The following is a 14,562-nucleotide window of genomic DNA, read 5'->3' on the forward strand; positions in this document are numbered from 1 at the left end:
ATCAGCCCCACGCTATGGGGACAGAATTCAACATGCAGCTGGTCATTGACTCCTACCTCATTTTGCCATCCAACCCTAATAAGCCAAGTCCTAGGTAAACCCCAGAATATGAGGCGCTTAAGCTCAACTATTGGAGTGAAATTAAATGAAATCTGGAGTTGATGCTTCATGGACCTAATGTGTCTCTAAGGCCCCTCCTATGAAGTCACTGTGAATAGGAGTCACCTCACAAGTTTTTGAAGGAAACAAAATCTGTTTTGAAGGTGCACTAGTCTATTTTCCAGAGTCTTCCTTCTGCTACACACCACACACACACACACACACACACACACACCATCTCTTTCACTGCACCCTCCAGCGTTTTATGCTATCCCCTACATATCTAGCCTCCCTCCCTCCAAGCAGCTCTCCACCTGGACATTTCCCCCTGTGCCAGCCACACACACACACACACACACACACACACACGCACACCATCTCTTTCACTGCACCCTCCAGCGTTTTATGCTATCCCCTACATATCTAGCCTCCCTCCCTCCAAGCAGCTCTCCACCTGGACATTTCCCCCTGTGCCAGCTAGCACAGCTCCCCTTGTCTCTAGCAGGCAACTGGCTGGCGAACCCAGGGACTTAGAGAGGACTTCGGCCTGCTCCTGCTGCGCACACAGCTGCCCTGCACTCTGCCACACAGGAAATAAAGGTTTAAGGGTAATTTTCAGAAACCTTCACCAATAGGACTGCCCCAGCCCAACACACCCACAGATTCACACAGAAACCTGAGAAAGCCCTGAGCAGCGTGTCCCAGTGCTCATCCAGGGGTGCGTGCCTCCCGGAAGGAGCTCCCAGCCAAAGAAGTTTGAAGAGCACTACATTCGCCTTCCTAGTTGCACGTTAGCACAGCGAAGGTCCTGGGAAGCGCTGCAGCAAAGGGGATCATTGAATTTTAATCCAGTGGGTCATAAGCTCATTGATGAATCATGGAACTTTCATCCTCCACCCTCACCCCCCGTTTCATGGGACCAGTTTTCCACAGAGCATGCATGTAGGGGCATCTATTTTACAGAGCCCAGAACCCCATTTTTAATAGGTTTGAGATTTGAAGATCTGCCTAGGAGGTTCCAACTGGCTCTCATAACATTTGCAGCCTAGCAGTGTCTTAGGTCCCTGAAAGAATTGTCACAGACATTTTTTAAAAAGCACAATTTATAGGCAATATAATAGAGGAGAAGTAATCAGGATTTGTAGGAAAGCTGGTGTGGAGACCAGCTTTGCTACTTGCTAGCTATGAGCTGAGGCAAGAAAACCTACATCCCAGGGCTCTTGGGAAGAATGAAACTAGCCTGCGAAAAGAGCCTGGTCCTTAGAAACACTCCTCACTTGGCTATTTGAATAGGCTGTACAGATGTAATGCTCACCGAACCAGCCCAACCGCACTGTGGTCTTACACTGGGCCTGTGTCCACTTGTTCTTGCTCACATTTTTATTGCAGCCCCACTTAACTGCATGCACCTGAGCACTTTTTATCAAGCAATGACAGGTTATCTGATCATAGGCCTTTTCTTTAATGGGCGCGAACGCTGACGATTATTGCAAACTATGTATGGCTCAGAACCATCCTGAGTCACACCTTTTGGCAGATTACTTTAGACACATTTAGGATATTTCCCTAAGGTTCACTGCCCTCCAAAATATCACTTAAAATATCAATTAATCTAAAAGCTGCCTGTAGCCAAAACCGGTTTGGCTCAGTGGATAGAGCGTCAGCCTGCGGACTGAAAGGTCCCAGGTTCGATTCCGGTCAAGGGCATGTAACTTGGTTGCAGGCACATCCCCAGTAGGAGGTGTGCAAGAGGCAGCTGATCGATGTTTCTCTCTCATCGATGTTTCTGACTATCTATCCCTCTTCCTTCCTCTCTGTAAAAAATCAATAAAATATATTTAAAAAAAAAAAAAGAGAGAATAAAAGCTGCCTGTAGAAGAAAGGACACGTATTCTAGAGCCAGACACATATTAATCCCAGCTTTGCCGCTTGTTTGCCTATGGAAAGTCACTTAACCTCTTTGAACCTCAGCCTCCTCATCTGTAAAATATGGACAATAGCGTGCCTATTTGGCAGAGTTTGTTAAAAGAGGGAGAGGTGTAAAATCAAATATGTAATTAAATAAGAGAATATGTCAAGTGCAAAGAGCACTCCGCAACACTTGTAAGTGCTCAACAATATTAACTCCCTCCTTTAGTTCACTTACACACACCCCCCACCCCCAAAGGTAGAGAGTGAAGCTGGTTGGGCAAACTAATGGCGAAAGCCTATAGGGAGATATCACTGGTCCTGCAGGAAGGATAATTATTATTATTTTGGGGATGAATATTATATGGCAGATTTCAGAACTCCCAGGTAAAATGACAGCTCTTCAAATAAGATTTTTGTTCACTTTCCCCAAAAAACAGCTAAAGTTTTCTCTACTAGTTATAAAAGTGATTGAGATGATTAAACAGAACCCTGGTGGACTCAGCTGCATCTTCTCTTAAGAAGTCACCTAGGAGAGAGAGTGATTAGAAAACTTCTAGCAAATTGTTTCCAGGCCAGCGATGGTAAGGTTATATCCCTGCCCACCATCCCCACAGGAATTCACGCCTGCTGCTTGAGTGGAGTGAGAGGAATGTGAGGGCAGGCACAGGGCAACTAGTGTCTGGGTTCAGCACACGCAGTGCCTGGAGCAGAACAGCAGGCTCAAAATGTGGGCTCAGACATTTGGCAACTTACCAGTTGTGTGTGTGTGTGTGTGTGTGTGTGTGTGTGTGTGTGTGTGTGTAACTAGCTTGCAAAATGTTGAGCTTCCCTTCTTCCCACGGTCATTTGGTAAGGATGTTTTTATTGGCAAAGAACAACAACACCCAGATACTAGAAACATCTGAAAACAGGTTTCACCATTACTATTGACATTCAGGTCTGGTTTCACTGTCTATCTTTCATGGGGAGAAAAAGGAGGGAATTTACAAGGGTGTTAGTAACAAAATGGAGATGACACAGGAGGGTCAGTAAGCTTGAAGACAGACAATAGAAAATATCCAGTATAAACAACAGAGAGAAAAAAGATTGAAAAAAATCAAATGAGATTCAGGGGCCTGTGTACAGTATTGAAGGCCTAACATTAGTATCTTTGCAGTCCTAGAAAGAGGAAAGAAAGATGTTGGTACAAAAAAATAAGTGTGAAAAAATAAGAGAGATAGAAAAAGATGGCGGCATAGGTAAACACCTAAACTGCTGCCTCGCACAACAATTTCAAAACTACAACTAAAAGACAAAACGGACATCATCCAGAACCACAGGAAGGCTGGCTGAGTGGAAATTCTACAACTAGAAGGAAAGAGAAAAGCACACTGAGACACAGAGGAGCTGCAGAAGGCAGAGGTACTGAGACGAAAGCACAGAGAGGGTGGGCAACTGAGTACACAGCTGGCTTTCTCAAGCGGGAGGGAGACAAAAGCTCCCAACTGCACTGAACTCCAGTTCCGGGCAAGATTCTGGGGACACAGACTCATTCAGGGAGAAACTGGACTGTCTAGCAGCAGGTGGAACTCGAGGGCAGCTTTCTCTCATAGGTGCTTGCAGCGATTACCATGGGACACTGAGACACAGGGGCCTATTAAGGGCAGGGCTGATGGGAAACCAATACTGTCTGCTCTGCCCTGAGACTCCGTCCCATTCAAGCTGAGCACAGAGGCTTTTGCAAGTCTTCTCCCATAAGGGTGTCTCCAACACAGAAGTTCTCCCAGAATAGACACAGCTGATCCTCACAGCCAATTGGCATGGAGGTCAATTCCTCCCAGTGATACCAACAACAATCAAGGCTTAACTACAACAAGACTGTGCACACAGCCCACAAAGGGGTGCACCAAGAGTGTCCACCTCAGGTAACTGGGGAGGCTGAGCCACTGGGCCCTATAGGACACAAAGCCACTCTATCAACTTAGGGAAGATAAAGAGCTTCACAGATAAGAAAAAGCTAAAAGACCACAAAGACCTGAATGTTTGGGAGCCAGCAGTCCTGCATTGTGAGGTGGGATCGGGCCTAAACGGGCAGTCGGACATTGCTTGAAGGGTCCCAGATTGGAGAGGGTGCAGGCTGGGCTGAGGGACACCCCCCCCCGTGCACGAATTTCGTGCACCGAGCCTCTAGTTCATAAATAAGAAAATAAATCTCAACCTCTATCTCAAATCTTATACAAAATTAATTCAAAATGGATCACAGATCTAAATAAAACTTTTGTAAGAAAACAGTAGAAAAATTTTGAGAACTTAAATTAGGCAATATCTATATTTCTTAGATATAAAGTACAAACCACATAAGAAAATATGATAAATTAGACATCACTAAAATTTAAAACTTGGATATCACCAAAATTTAAAACTTTTGTTCTGGGAAAAACACCATGAAGAGAATAAAAACATAAGCTATGACCTGGAAGAAAATATTCACAAATCACATAGCCAACAAAGCTCTTATATCCATATCATTTAAAGAGTTCTCTAAACTCAAATATAAGAACAACCCCATTTAAAAAAATATATTTTTATTGATTTCATAGAGGAAGGGAGAGGGAGAAAGAGAGTAACATCAATGAACAGAGAGAATCACTGATCGGCTGCCTCCTGCATGCCCCACACTAGGGATTGAGCCCACAACCTGGGCATGTGCCCTGACCAGGAATCAAACCATTATCTCCTGGTTCATAGGTAGATGCTGAACCACTGAGCCATGCCAGTCGGGTCCCAATTTTTTAAAATGGACAAAAAATTTAAAGAGATACTTCACCAAAAAAAAATGTATGAATAGCAAACATGCACATGAAATGATACTCAACATCATTAGTCCTTAGGAAAATACAAATTAAAACATGATGCGACATATTAGACATAATATAAACATATTAGAATGGCCATAATAAAAAAATTTTAACTGATAATACCAAGAACTGGTGATAAAGAAAAGCAATTGGATGTTTTATACAGTGTTAGTAGTAATGCAAAGTGAATGGCCACTCTAGAAAATTTGGCAATTTTTATAAAGTTAAGTTTACACTTACAATATGATTCAGCAGTCTTTAAGTATTAACCTAGAGAAATTAAAAATCTTAATCACACAAACACCTGTCCATAAATATTTATAGAAACTCTTCATAATTGCCAAAAACTGAAAATAATCCAAATGTTCGAGAATGGGTGACTGAATAAACAATCTGTGTTATAACCATGCAACAGTCTTTCTCAGCAACAAAAAGAAATGAATTATTGATCAAAGACTCACTATGCTTAGTGAAAGAAGCCACACTCAAAATGTTAAATACAATATGGTCTCATTTATGTGAAAATTCAAAAAAAGCAAAACTGGGCAATGAGGCTCAGTCGGCTGGTGCACTGAAAGATTGCTGGTTTAGTTCCTGGTCAGGGTACATGCCCAGGTTGCAGGCTCGATCCCTGGATCCCTGGATTGTGCAGGAGGCAGATGATTGATGTTTCTCTCTCTTCTTCCTTCTCTCTCTCTCTCTTCCTCTCTAAAAATCAACAAAAATATTTGGGGAAAAAAACCCAGAACTATAGAGACAGAGAACAGATCAGTGATCACTAAGGGCTCAGGGTGGGTGGGAGGTTTTAACACAAAGAGGAAGCATAAGAGAATGTTTCAGGTGAGGATACTGTATGTGCTGATCATGGTAGTAATTATATGACTATCTGTCAAAACTCACAAAACGATACACAAGGAAAATAATTGAATTTTTCTGCATATAAATTAAAAATAAAAAAGAAAGCTGGAGTGACTATATTAATATCAGAAAATAAGGACAAAAAATCAATGAAAAACAAACAAGAATATAAATTTAATCAAAAGCTGTTTCCTTAAACGTTTAAAACTCTTGCCAGATTAATCAAGAAAAAAAATACAAATTACTTATACCAAAAGGATCATCACTATAGATTTTACAGACATTAAAAGTCTAACAAGGAAATATAATGAACAACTTTAGGCCAGTGAATTGGACAACTTAGATAAAATGGACAAATTCATTGAAAGACATAAACTGCCTCAGCTGATAACTACTGTAGATAACCTGAAAAGCCCCAAATCTACTAAAGAAATTAAACTGGAAGGGAGGATCTTCCTCTATAGAAAACTCCAGGCCTACCTGGCTTCACTGGTGAAATCTGCCAAAGATTTATAGAAGAAATAATACCAACTCTACCCAAGCTCCTCTAGAAAACAAAGTGGAGGGAACACTTCCCAGACCATTTAGTATTTCATAATTTTTAAAACATCAAATGGAGAGCAGTGCTCTCTTTACTTACAAGGCCCCCAAATCGAAATCATTGCCCAAGAACTCCTCCAGCAAACTTGTATCCAGGGCCAGGTTTCCCAGGGTGTCGCTGGCCCCCTGAGCTGCAAAGACCAATTGAAAATGTTGAGATTCATGAAGATTTCATAATGGCTAACAGCTAAAAACATTGATATGCTTGCATCCAAGAATTTCAAAGCAACTAAATGGCATAATGCATTTATTTTCCATTCAAATGTGTTCTTCAGAAATCTCTTTAGATGTCATCTTTTCCAGCAGCCTTCCCTGACTGCCCAAGGCTGGTTTGGTGCCCCTCTTTATGTGTCTCCTTTGACACCGTGTGCTTTGCCTCATACAATATTATAATCATTTGCTTTTGTGTTTGTTCATTTATCTACAGTTTTTAAGGGTAGGGACTGCTGTATCTTTCTTACTATAGCCGTAAGAATCTATAGTGTAAACTTTTTTATTGGATAGATGGATGGATGGTTGGACAAATTTTTCCAGTTGAGACCAATAAGGAGTTCCATATCTTGCTTCACACTTCGTTAGACTTCCTAAAATATAACACATTATTTCTGTCCTTTTTCTCAGTTTAAATAAATGAAAATAAACTCATCAGTTTATTCTGTTTATAATAAAAATGTTAAAATTGTAAAAAAATATAAAGTATAGGAATATACTATAGAGAAGACAAAGCAATCTTTATTTGCAGATAACATGACTCCATACCGAGCAAACTCAAGAGAAACAACTGACAATTAGAAATAATCAGAAAATTTAAGAGTGGTTGGTTAAAGTTAAACATAAAAACTAATTACTTTCTTATACATAAAAAAGCCCAGTCAAGCACTTCAATAAATACCATGAAAAAAAAAGGAAAATTCCATTCAAAATAATAAAAAGCACAAATTATTTAAATGTATATTTGGGGACTTTTTTAAAAAGTGTAAGGGAACTCTATGAAGGGTCATAAGAGATTTGAACAAGTGGAAAGACATTGTTCTTTGACTAAAAGACTCAATATTGCAAAACTTCTACTGTATATCTTTTAGGACAACTACCAAACCTGTATATTCATTTTCTGAGAACTTTCTTCTTATATTTGTATCATGTAACTTCTACAGGCACCTGAATCAGGGAGAACCAATCCGTTGGTTGACCAGTGGCCAATTCAATGATTTCTCCCAAGAATTCGAACTGATAGACTTTAAAGCTGATGGTTGGGATTAAGTCATAGCTAAGGCAGAGGACTAGAGGGTAGTCTAAATAGTTCTGCCACATGTACCTAGGTCCTTCTTGATTTTTAACCCTTACTGAGCCTGGTTGTTCCACTTTTGCTTTAATTACATGACAAACTCTTTATATACTCAACTAGAGGCCCAGTGCATGAAATTCGTGCACTGGGGCGGGGGGGGGGGGTGTCCCTCAGCCCAGCCTGCATCCTCTCCAACCTGGGACCCCTCGGGGGATGTCCAACTGCCCGTTTAGGCCCGATCCTCTCACAATCCAGGACTGCTGGCTCCCAACCGCTTGCCTGCCTACCTGCCTGATTGCCCCTAACCGCTTCTGCCTGCCAGCCTGATCATCCCCTGCCAGCCTGTTTGCCCCTAACTGCCCTCCGCTGCAGGCCCAATCGCCCCCAACTGCCCTCCCCTGCTGGCCTGGTCTCCCCCAACTGCGCTCCCCTGCCGGCCATCTTGTGGTGGCTATCTTGTGACAACATGGGGGTGGCCATCTTGTGACCACATGGGCACGGCCATCTTGTGACCACATGGGGGTGGCTATCTTGTGCGAGGGCATGATGGTCAATTTGCATATTACCTATTTATTATATAGGATATACTCTTTTGAATTAGTTATTATGTTACCTGAAATCAAATAATCCCCAAGTCAAAGTGTTCTGAAATTCTTCTGAAAAAAATAAATACCCAAAAATCGCCAGAAAAATTGTGGAAGGGCATGGGGATAAATGAGTGCTGAGAAACACACAAATGGACACATCAAAGGAACCCAAACAAGTCCAGGCCATTTCAAGAAACATTACACATAAATGAAATATATAAGGACTTTTAACACATGATAAACATATCCTTTCATACCAGTGAGAAAAGACTGATTATTCAATAAAAGTTGTGCAGAAAATTGGTTAGACATTTGGGAGAGAAAAAAAAGAAAAAAACTGTAATATTTTCCTGATTCAACACCAAAATTCAGGGTAGATCAAATATTTCAACATGAATAAAGGAAACCATAAAAAGAAAACATGAGTGAATATTCTTATGACCTTGAGATAAAGAAGGCTTTTCCAAGCATGGCATGAAAACCACAGCTATAAAGAAAGAGACTGATAAATTTCACCTTATACAATTTTTAAGGGGGGAAAGGATTTTTAACATTTTATTTTAAAATAATTTTTAACTTAAAGAGAAGTCACAAGAGGACTTATACCCTTCACTCAAATTCACCAATTATTAACATTACGGGGGGATTTCCAGGTGCAGTTTAAATATGTAATACTTCAATTCTCTATCCCCCACACCAAAATCCCTCCCATAATCCAGTGCCTTGTGTTCCCAGGGGCAAGGTACTTTCACATTCAGATCACTGCACTAGTCACAGGAAGGCCATTTTATGTTTAGCTTTTGGCTTGCTATCTCATCCACAGTCATTAAAATAAGATGTTAAAAATCCTGAACACCTCACAAATGGGAAATTTTTATGGGTACCAGAGACAGGTAGAAGGAAGGAAGGAAAAAAGAGGAGGAAAGGAAAAGAGAAGAGAGATCATCAACTCCATTCAGTGGCATGAACTAAGAGGGAAATAGAAGATATTCCTAAAAGTTGGGATGGTCAAAAATGACCTCATAGTGGAGTTTAGTATTGAGCTAGACTTTGAAGAAAGGATAGGATGGAGATGGGCAGGACAAGGCTCATTCACTCTTTCATTGCTTCAACCAACATTTATTAGGCATCTACCATGTGCCGAGCACTGTACAAGATTCTGAGGACACAGCATTTGGGGGGAGGGGGAAGACAAGCTCCCTTAGGGGGCTTGAATTCTACGGGAGGAAAAGATGACAACAGCGGGGTCCGGGGAGGATATTCATGGCTATGAAAAACAATAAAGAAACAGGATTTATCAGACAGTGATGAAAATAAAATGGAGTGGTATGAGAGAGTGGGGGCAGAGCTCTCTTTGATGTGGAGGCCTTGCTCAGAAAGCAGTCAGCCACGTAACTACGGGGGAATGGCAAGGGCAAGAGCCTGGGGCTGGACCGTGCGGACCGTGCTCAGCATGTTTGAGAGGCAATCATTCCAGCTCGGCCAGAGCACATGAGCACAGGGAGGTGGGAGGAGAGGGTCAGAGCAACGGAAAGCCTTTGGAAGGTGACATGATGTGCTTTACATTGTTAAAATGTTACTCCGGTGGCTTTGTGGGAAAGGACTATAAGGGGACAAGAAGAGAAGAAGGGAGATGAAATCGAACACAATCGCTGTTGTCCAGGGCCATTCAGTTACGAGTTCGTACTCTGAGCCAAGCAAAAGGATAAGCACTTCACCTGTATTTCCCCATTACTCCTCACAGCAGCCCTAGGAGGTGGGCATCAATAGCATCCCCAGTTTACAGAGAAGGTAACTTCCAGGGTCGCACAGCTAATAAATAACACCCAGGGAAGCCAACCAGGCCTGCCTTCGTTCCTGAGCCTGCCCTTAGCACAGCCTCCATCACCACCACCCCTCCCCCAGCAATGCCAACCAACTGCAGAGAAGCAACTGCTTCTAGCACTTCACTGGGCTTTGGTCAAGCCGATTGCTAAGAGAAGCAGATGGAGGGAAGGATCTGTTTAGTTTCCCACTGAAATCCCTGCTGGTGTCCCATCTGCTTTATACAGCACCCTTCCCCAACACACACACACACACACACACACACACACACACACACAATTTCCCAGGAACAAATAGGAGGCGGCCCATAGATGAGTGATGTGCTACTTGCTTTACATCACCACCTTCCCCCACCCCCACCCCCAGGTAGAAATAGGAGATGGTCCACAGCTCCCAGGACCTGCCGTGTGTGGCTTGTCCAAACCCCTTAATAAACAAGGAAAGATGATCCCTGTGGTAGCCAGCATTTACTAGGACTCCAGCAGCACATCTGTGCTTTCCAGACCCAAAGGAAATTACTCAACAAGATAAATCCACAGTGTCAGATGAAATTGTTTCCAGGAGGCTTTTACACACACCGGGCCACTCTCTAATGGCTCTGAAAATAAATCCCATGCTTTTAAAAATAATCACTTAGCTCTAAATGTCTTAAACACTGGCTTATGACACCCAAACCTGCAAAGAGGGGGTCATTGGGCATCCCACCCCGCCGGGAGGCTCTGTTTCAAACCTCGATTGTTCCCTTTTCTACATTATGTTTGTACCTGGGGAGGGCTGTCACAGTCCTGCTCACAAAAGGAGAGGCTGCCCAGGCCTCCTGGGAGTACCAGAGAACTGACTCTTTATTGCTCTCGGAAAGCAAAGCCCCTCTTCACCCCAGCTCTCTGCCTCCTCTTCCAGACACAGTGACAGCGGCAGGAGGGTGACCCGCTCTGCTGCCCTTGGCCTTGGACAGACAAGAAAAAAGCACATGGTTATGAGAATCAATCCACAGGGAGTGAGTGCCACAGACAAATCCATGCTGCATTCGAAGGACTGACTAACAGACCTACATATGCCTTTGGAGAAACTGCACAGATGTTCATTACTCCCCGCCTCCCCCCACACCCGCCTGCCCATCCACACACCCCGGTCCTATGGGAAGACCCTTCTTGTTTACATCTGATGGGGTCCCTTTCCACCTCACTGTCCCCAACCTGAATGCTCCTGTTCCTTCTATATCTACTCTTACATCCTTTGTCCCACAACAATGCTGCCCAGAGTATTCAGACAACAGACACGTTGACAAAATTAGGCAACCACGAGGATCACCATAATGGTTGCCCTTTGGATTTAAACATAAAGATAGTTTCCCTCTGATAGCCAGTGTTCATGAAAAATTGGAGCAGAAATGTTAATGGATACTCCAAAGAAGGAGGAGGATGGGTGGGAAAAGAGGAGATGGGGGAGAGGAAAGCTAATGTTGGTGTTTAGAGCCATAGCCAGTTCAGAGTTAGATGACACTAAAGATGACATTTCCCCAGAGACATTTCCAATCATTAATTAATTGTTTTATTCATTTATTCAACATTTACTTAGCATCCACTGTGTGTCCATAAATAAAATCAAGGATGAGCTCACAGTCCAGCGAGAGGGACGAGTAAATCAGCTCACAGCACAGGGTGTTCAGTGTTAGGGTGGATATAGACATGGGTACCAATCAGGATGGCTGGAGTGAGTCAAGGATTTCTTGCAGGTGACACTTGAGAGGAATATTTAAGTGTAAGTAGAGGGTGGGGGGAACATTCTAGGAACAGGAAGGAAATGGTTCAAATGAATTTAACTGGTCAGCAGCAGGATTCCTGTGGAAATGAGCCCGTGGCTGGGCCAGGGCTGGAGGGAGGGCCGGTGAAGAGCACGGCAGACAGAGCAGCCCCGCATGGACGCCCTGCACACTGCGTGTGCTTTCAGTTCAGCCACTGCCGCAGTTACGTGGTGAGTGTCTGTCTCTCCTGAGCTCTACGCCTCTCTGGGATAGAAACTGCCTGTGTTTGTACAGACCCTGAACACCTAGAAAAAGGCTTATAACATGCTGATTATTCAATAATATTGAATTTGTTGGGTGAGCAATAATATTTAAATGAATAAATGTGAATGGTGGGACATGTAGCTAGAGAAACTGGCAGATAACAGATCATGAAGATTCATAAGTATCAAGGTAAGGAATTTATCTTAAAATTTACTAAGACATTGGAAATTCTTCATCAAAGGAGTGACACTATCATATATTTTATTGATTTATTTGGAGAGAGAGATTTGTTGTTCTACTTATTTTTTTATTTTTTAAAATATATTTTATTGATTTTTACAGAGAGGAAGGGAGAGGGATAGAGAGTTAGAAACATCGATGAGAGAGAAACATCCATCAGCTGCCTCCTGCACACCTCATTGGGGATGTGCCGGCAACCAAGGTACATGCCCTTGACTGGAATCAAACCTGGGACCTTTCAGTCCGCAGGCCAATGCTCTATCCACTGAGCCAAACCAGTTAGGGCTGTTCTACTTATTTATGCACTTATTGGTTGACTCATATATGTGCTCTGACCAGAATCAAATCTACAACCTTGGCATATAGGAAGACACTCTAAACCATTGAGTTGCCTGGCCAGGGCCAGGTTTATATTTTTGAAAGGCCTTTCTGCTGCTGTTGGGAGTGAAACTGGGCAATACTAGAGCAAAGAGACTAGTCAAGAACACTGCCAACATTAGCCTTCCCTCATTAAATCACCCAACACACAATCAGAGGGCACCTGCTATGGACCACACACAGTGCTAGAGATTCAAAGACAAAGGAGCCTTAGTAGGTAAGGGTCCTGATTCTGCAATCAGCCCAGGGGTCAAAACTGGCTGCACCCTGGGGTAAATTACCTAGTTTCTCTGTGTCTTCGTTATTATGATAACTTTCTATGAAATGAAGATAATAAGAGCATCCACCTCACAGCATGGAAGGATTAATTGCGAGGATGCCTATAAGGTGCTTACATACTTCCCAGCTCAATAAATACTACATTTTGTCATTACCATCAGTTGCTGTGCTCAAGAAATTCAGAGTTCAGTGAGAAAACTGATATAAAAACATACCATGGCAATTCTATGTGAGAACAGAGTTGTACACAGGACATTATGGGACACCTAAATGACTCAGCAGGAGCAAAAGGGTGCTAGGAAAAGCTTCTAGGAACAAGGGTCTACGAGGCTGGAACCATTAGCAGGAGCAGACCCTGAGGCCTGGAAAGCCAAGAACCTGATCTGGTGCAGGGGAGGTGGGGTCGGGAGAGTGGAAGGATGTGCAGTGACGTGCTGGAGTCAGCGTGTACAAGCTTGTGCACGTCTCTTCCCAACTCCACGTTTAGTGTCTTCTTGTTCGCAGCTTGACATTAGCCATACTAGGAGCATTTACAGCATGGAAGCTGTCAAACGCTATGAATTGGGGAATTTCTCCCCCTACCCTAAGGGTTGGCTGTTAAACATTCACCAGCACACCACTGGAGGTGAATAGTATTTGAGAGGAGGGCCCCACTGGACTTTGTGGTTGATGAGAAGGCATCTAAGCTGTTCCTCATCCCTGTTTTGGTGGCTGGTAATGCTGGTGCCTTGAGATAGGAAATATGAGCGACGTGGGTGAGGAGCCTGCGAAGGAGCTGGAGGGGTTCACTTGCTCAGGCTCATGCCATGTCAATCTTGCTTCCGTGCTCCTGGAGACAGAAGTGAGCAGCAGGCACTGTCCTCGAGGAACCCTCTACCCGATGACCTGGAACCCTGGGAGGCTCCCGCTCCTCCTTGTGCAGGCTGTCCTACATTGACCCAGGAAGAACCTAATCAGTTCTTTCAAGCAGAGCTAACATGATTCATTGTTGGAAACAGTGACTAAATTAAAAGACTGTCTCTGGACTTTAAGGTGTTATGAATCACTTGAAATTCATGTGCCTGATAATCAAAAGATAAAATGAAAATTAACCTTTATTTCACTTGAGCAAATAAAGAGTTCAAGCACATTGTGTAACAGAATGGCAACACCCACATGGGGTTTCTATAACTGTCGCAGATGCAAAATTCTAGAAAGGATTGCTAAAAACCTGACTGCTGGCCGCTACAAACATCAGAAGGCAGTCGGGGAGCCTGCATGCGCCCACAAAGAACTGGCCCTGTGGGTGGACTTCATGTCCTGTTCAGCTGCCTGACTGGCAGAGTAGGACACTCTCCACGGAAATGTGTACCTTCACTTCAGCTACATATTTAACAAAATCGTTAACCCATTCATTCAACATTCACTAAATATCCAATGAAGTGTGTGTGCGGGGCCCTGGGGATACAACAGTGAACAGCACTCAGTCTCACCCTCAAGGTGGGGGAGGAGCACAGAAAGGAAACCAGCGGCACCAACATGATGTGATAGGTCAAGGGGGCTTCCAGTCCTATTTAGCGGGGAGGAGCAGGCAGTTAAGGGCGGCTGTGTTTGTTGCTAAGATGGAGAAAGGTGGAGAAAATTACATTAGAATTAGGTGAATTTACTCCTGGGTGA

General features: G+C 43.2%; 1 protein-coding gene across 1 annotated transcript in view; it reads right to left on the minus strand.

The window, feature by feature from the left end:
- MYRFL (myelin regulatory factor like) overlaps window positions 1–14,562 on the minus strand; it is a gene marked incomplete at its 5' end in the record, with an annotated part of 120,790 nt that overhangs the window by 89,768 nt on the left and 16,460 nt on the right. The window contains one exon of the mRNA XM_080662859.1: window positions 6,346–6,436. Within this exon, the coding sequence (XP_080518985.1) occupies window positions 6,346–6,436 (91 nt within the window). The remainder of the gene's footprint in view (window positions 1–6,345; window positions 6,437–14,562) is intronic.

This window comes from Plecotus auritus (assembly GCF_963455305.1).
Source record: "Plecotus auritus genome assembly, chromosome: 3".
Lineage (NCBI taxonomy): Eukaryota > Metazoa > Chordata > Mammalia > Chiroptera > Vespertilionidae > Plecotus > Plecotus auritus.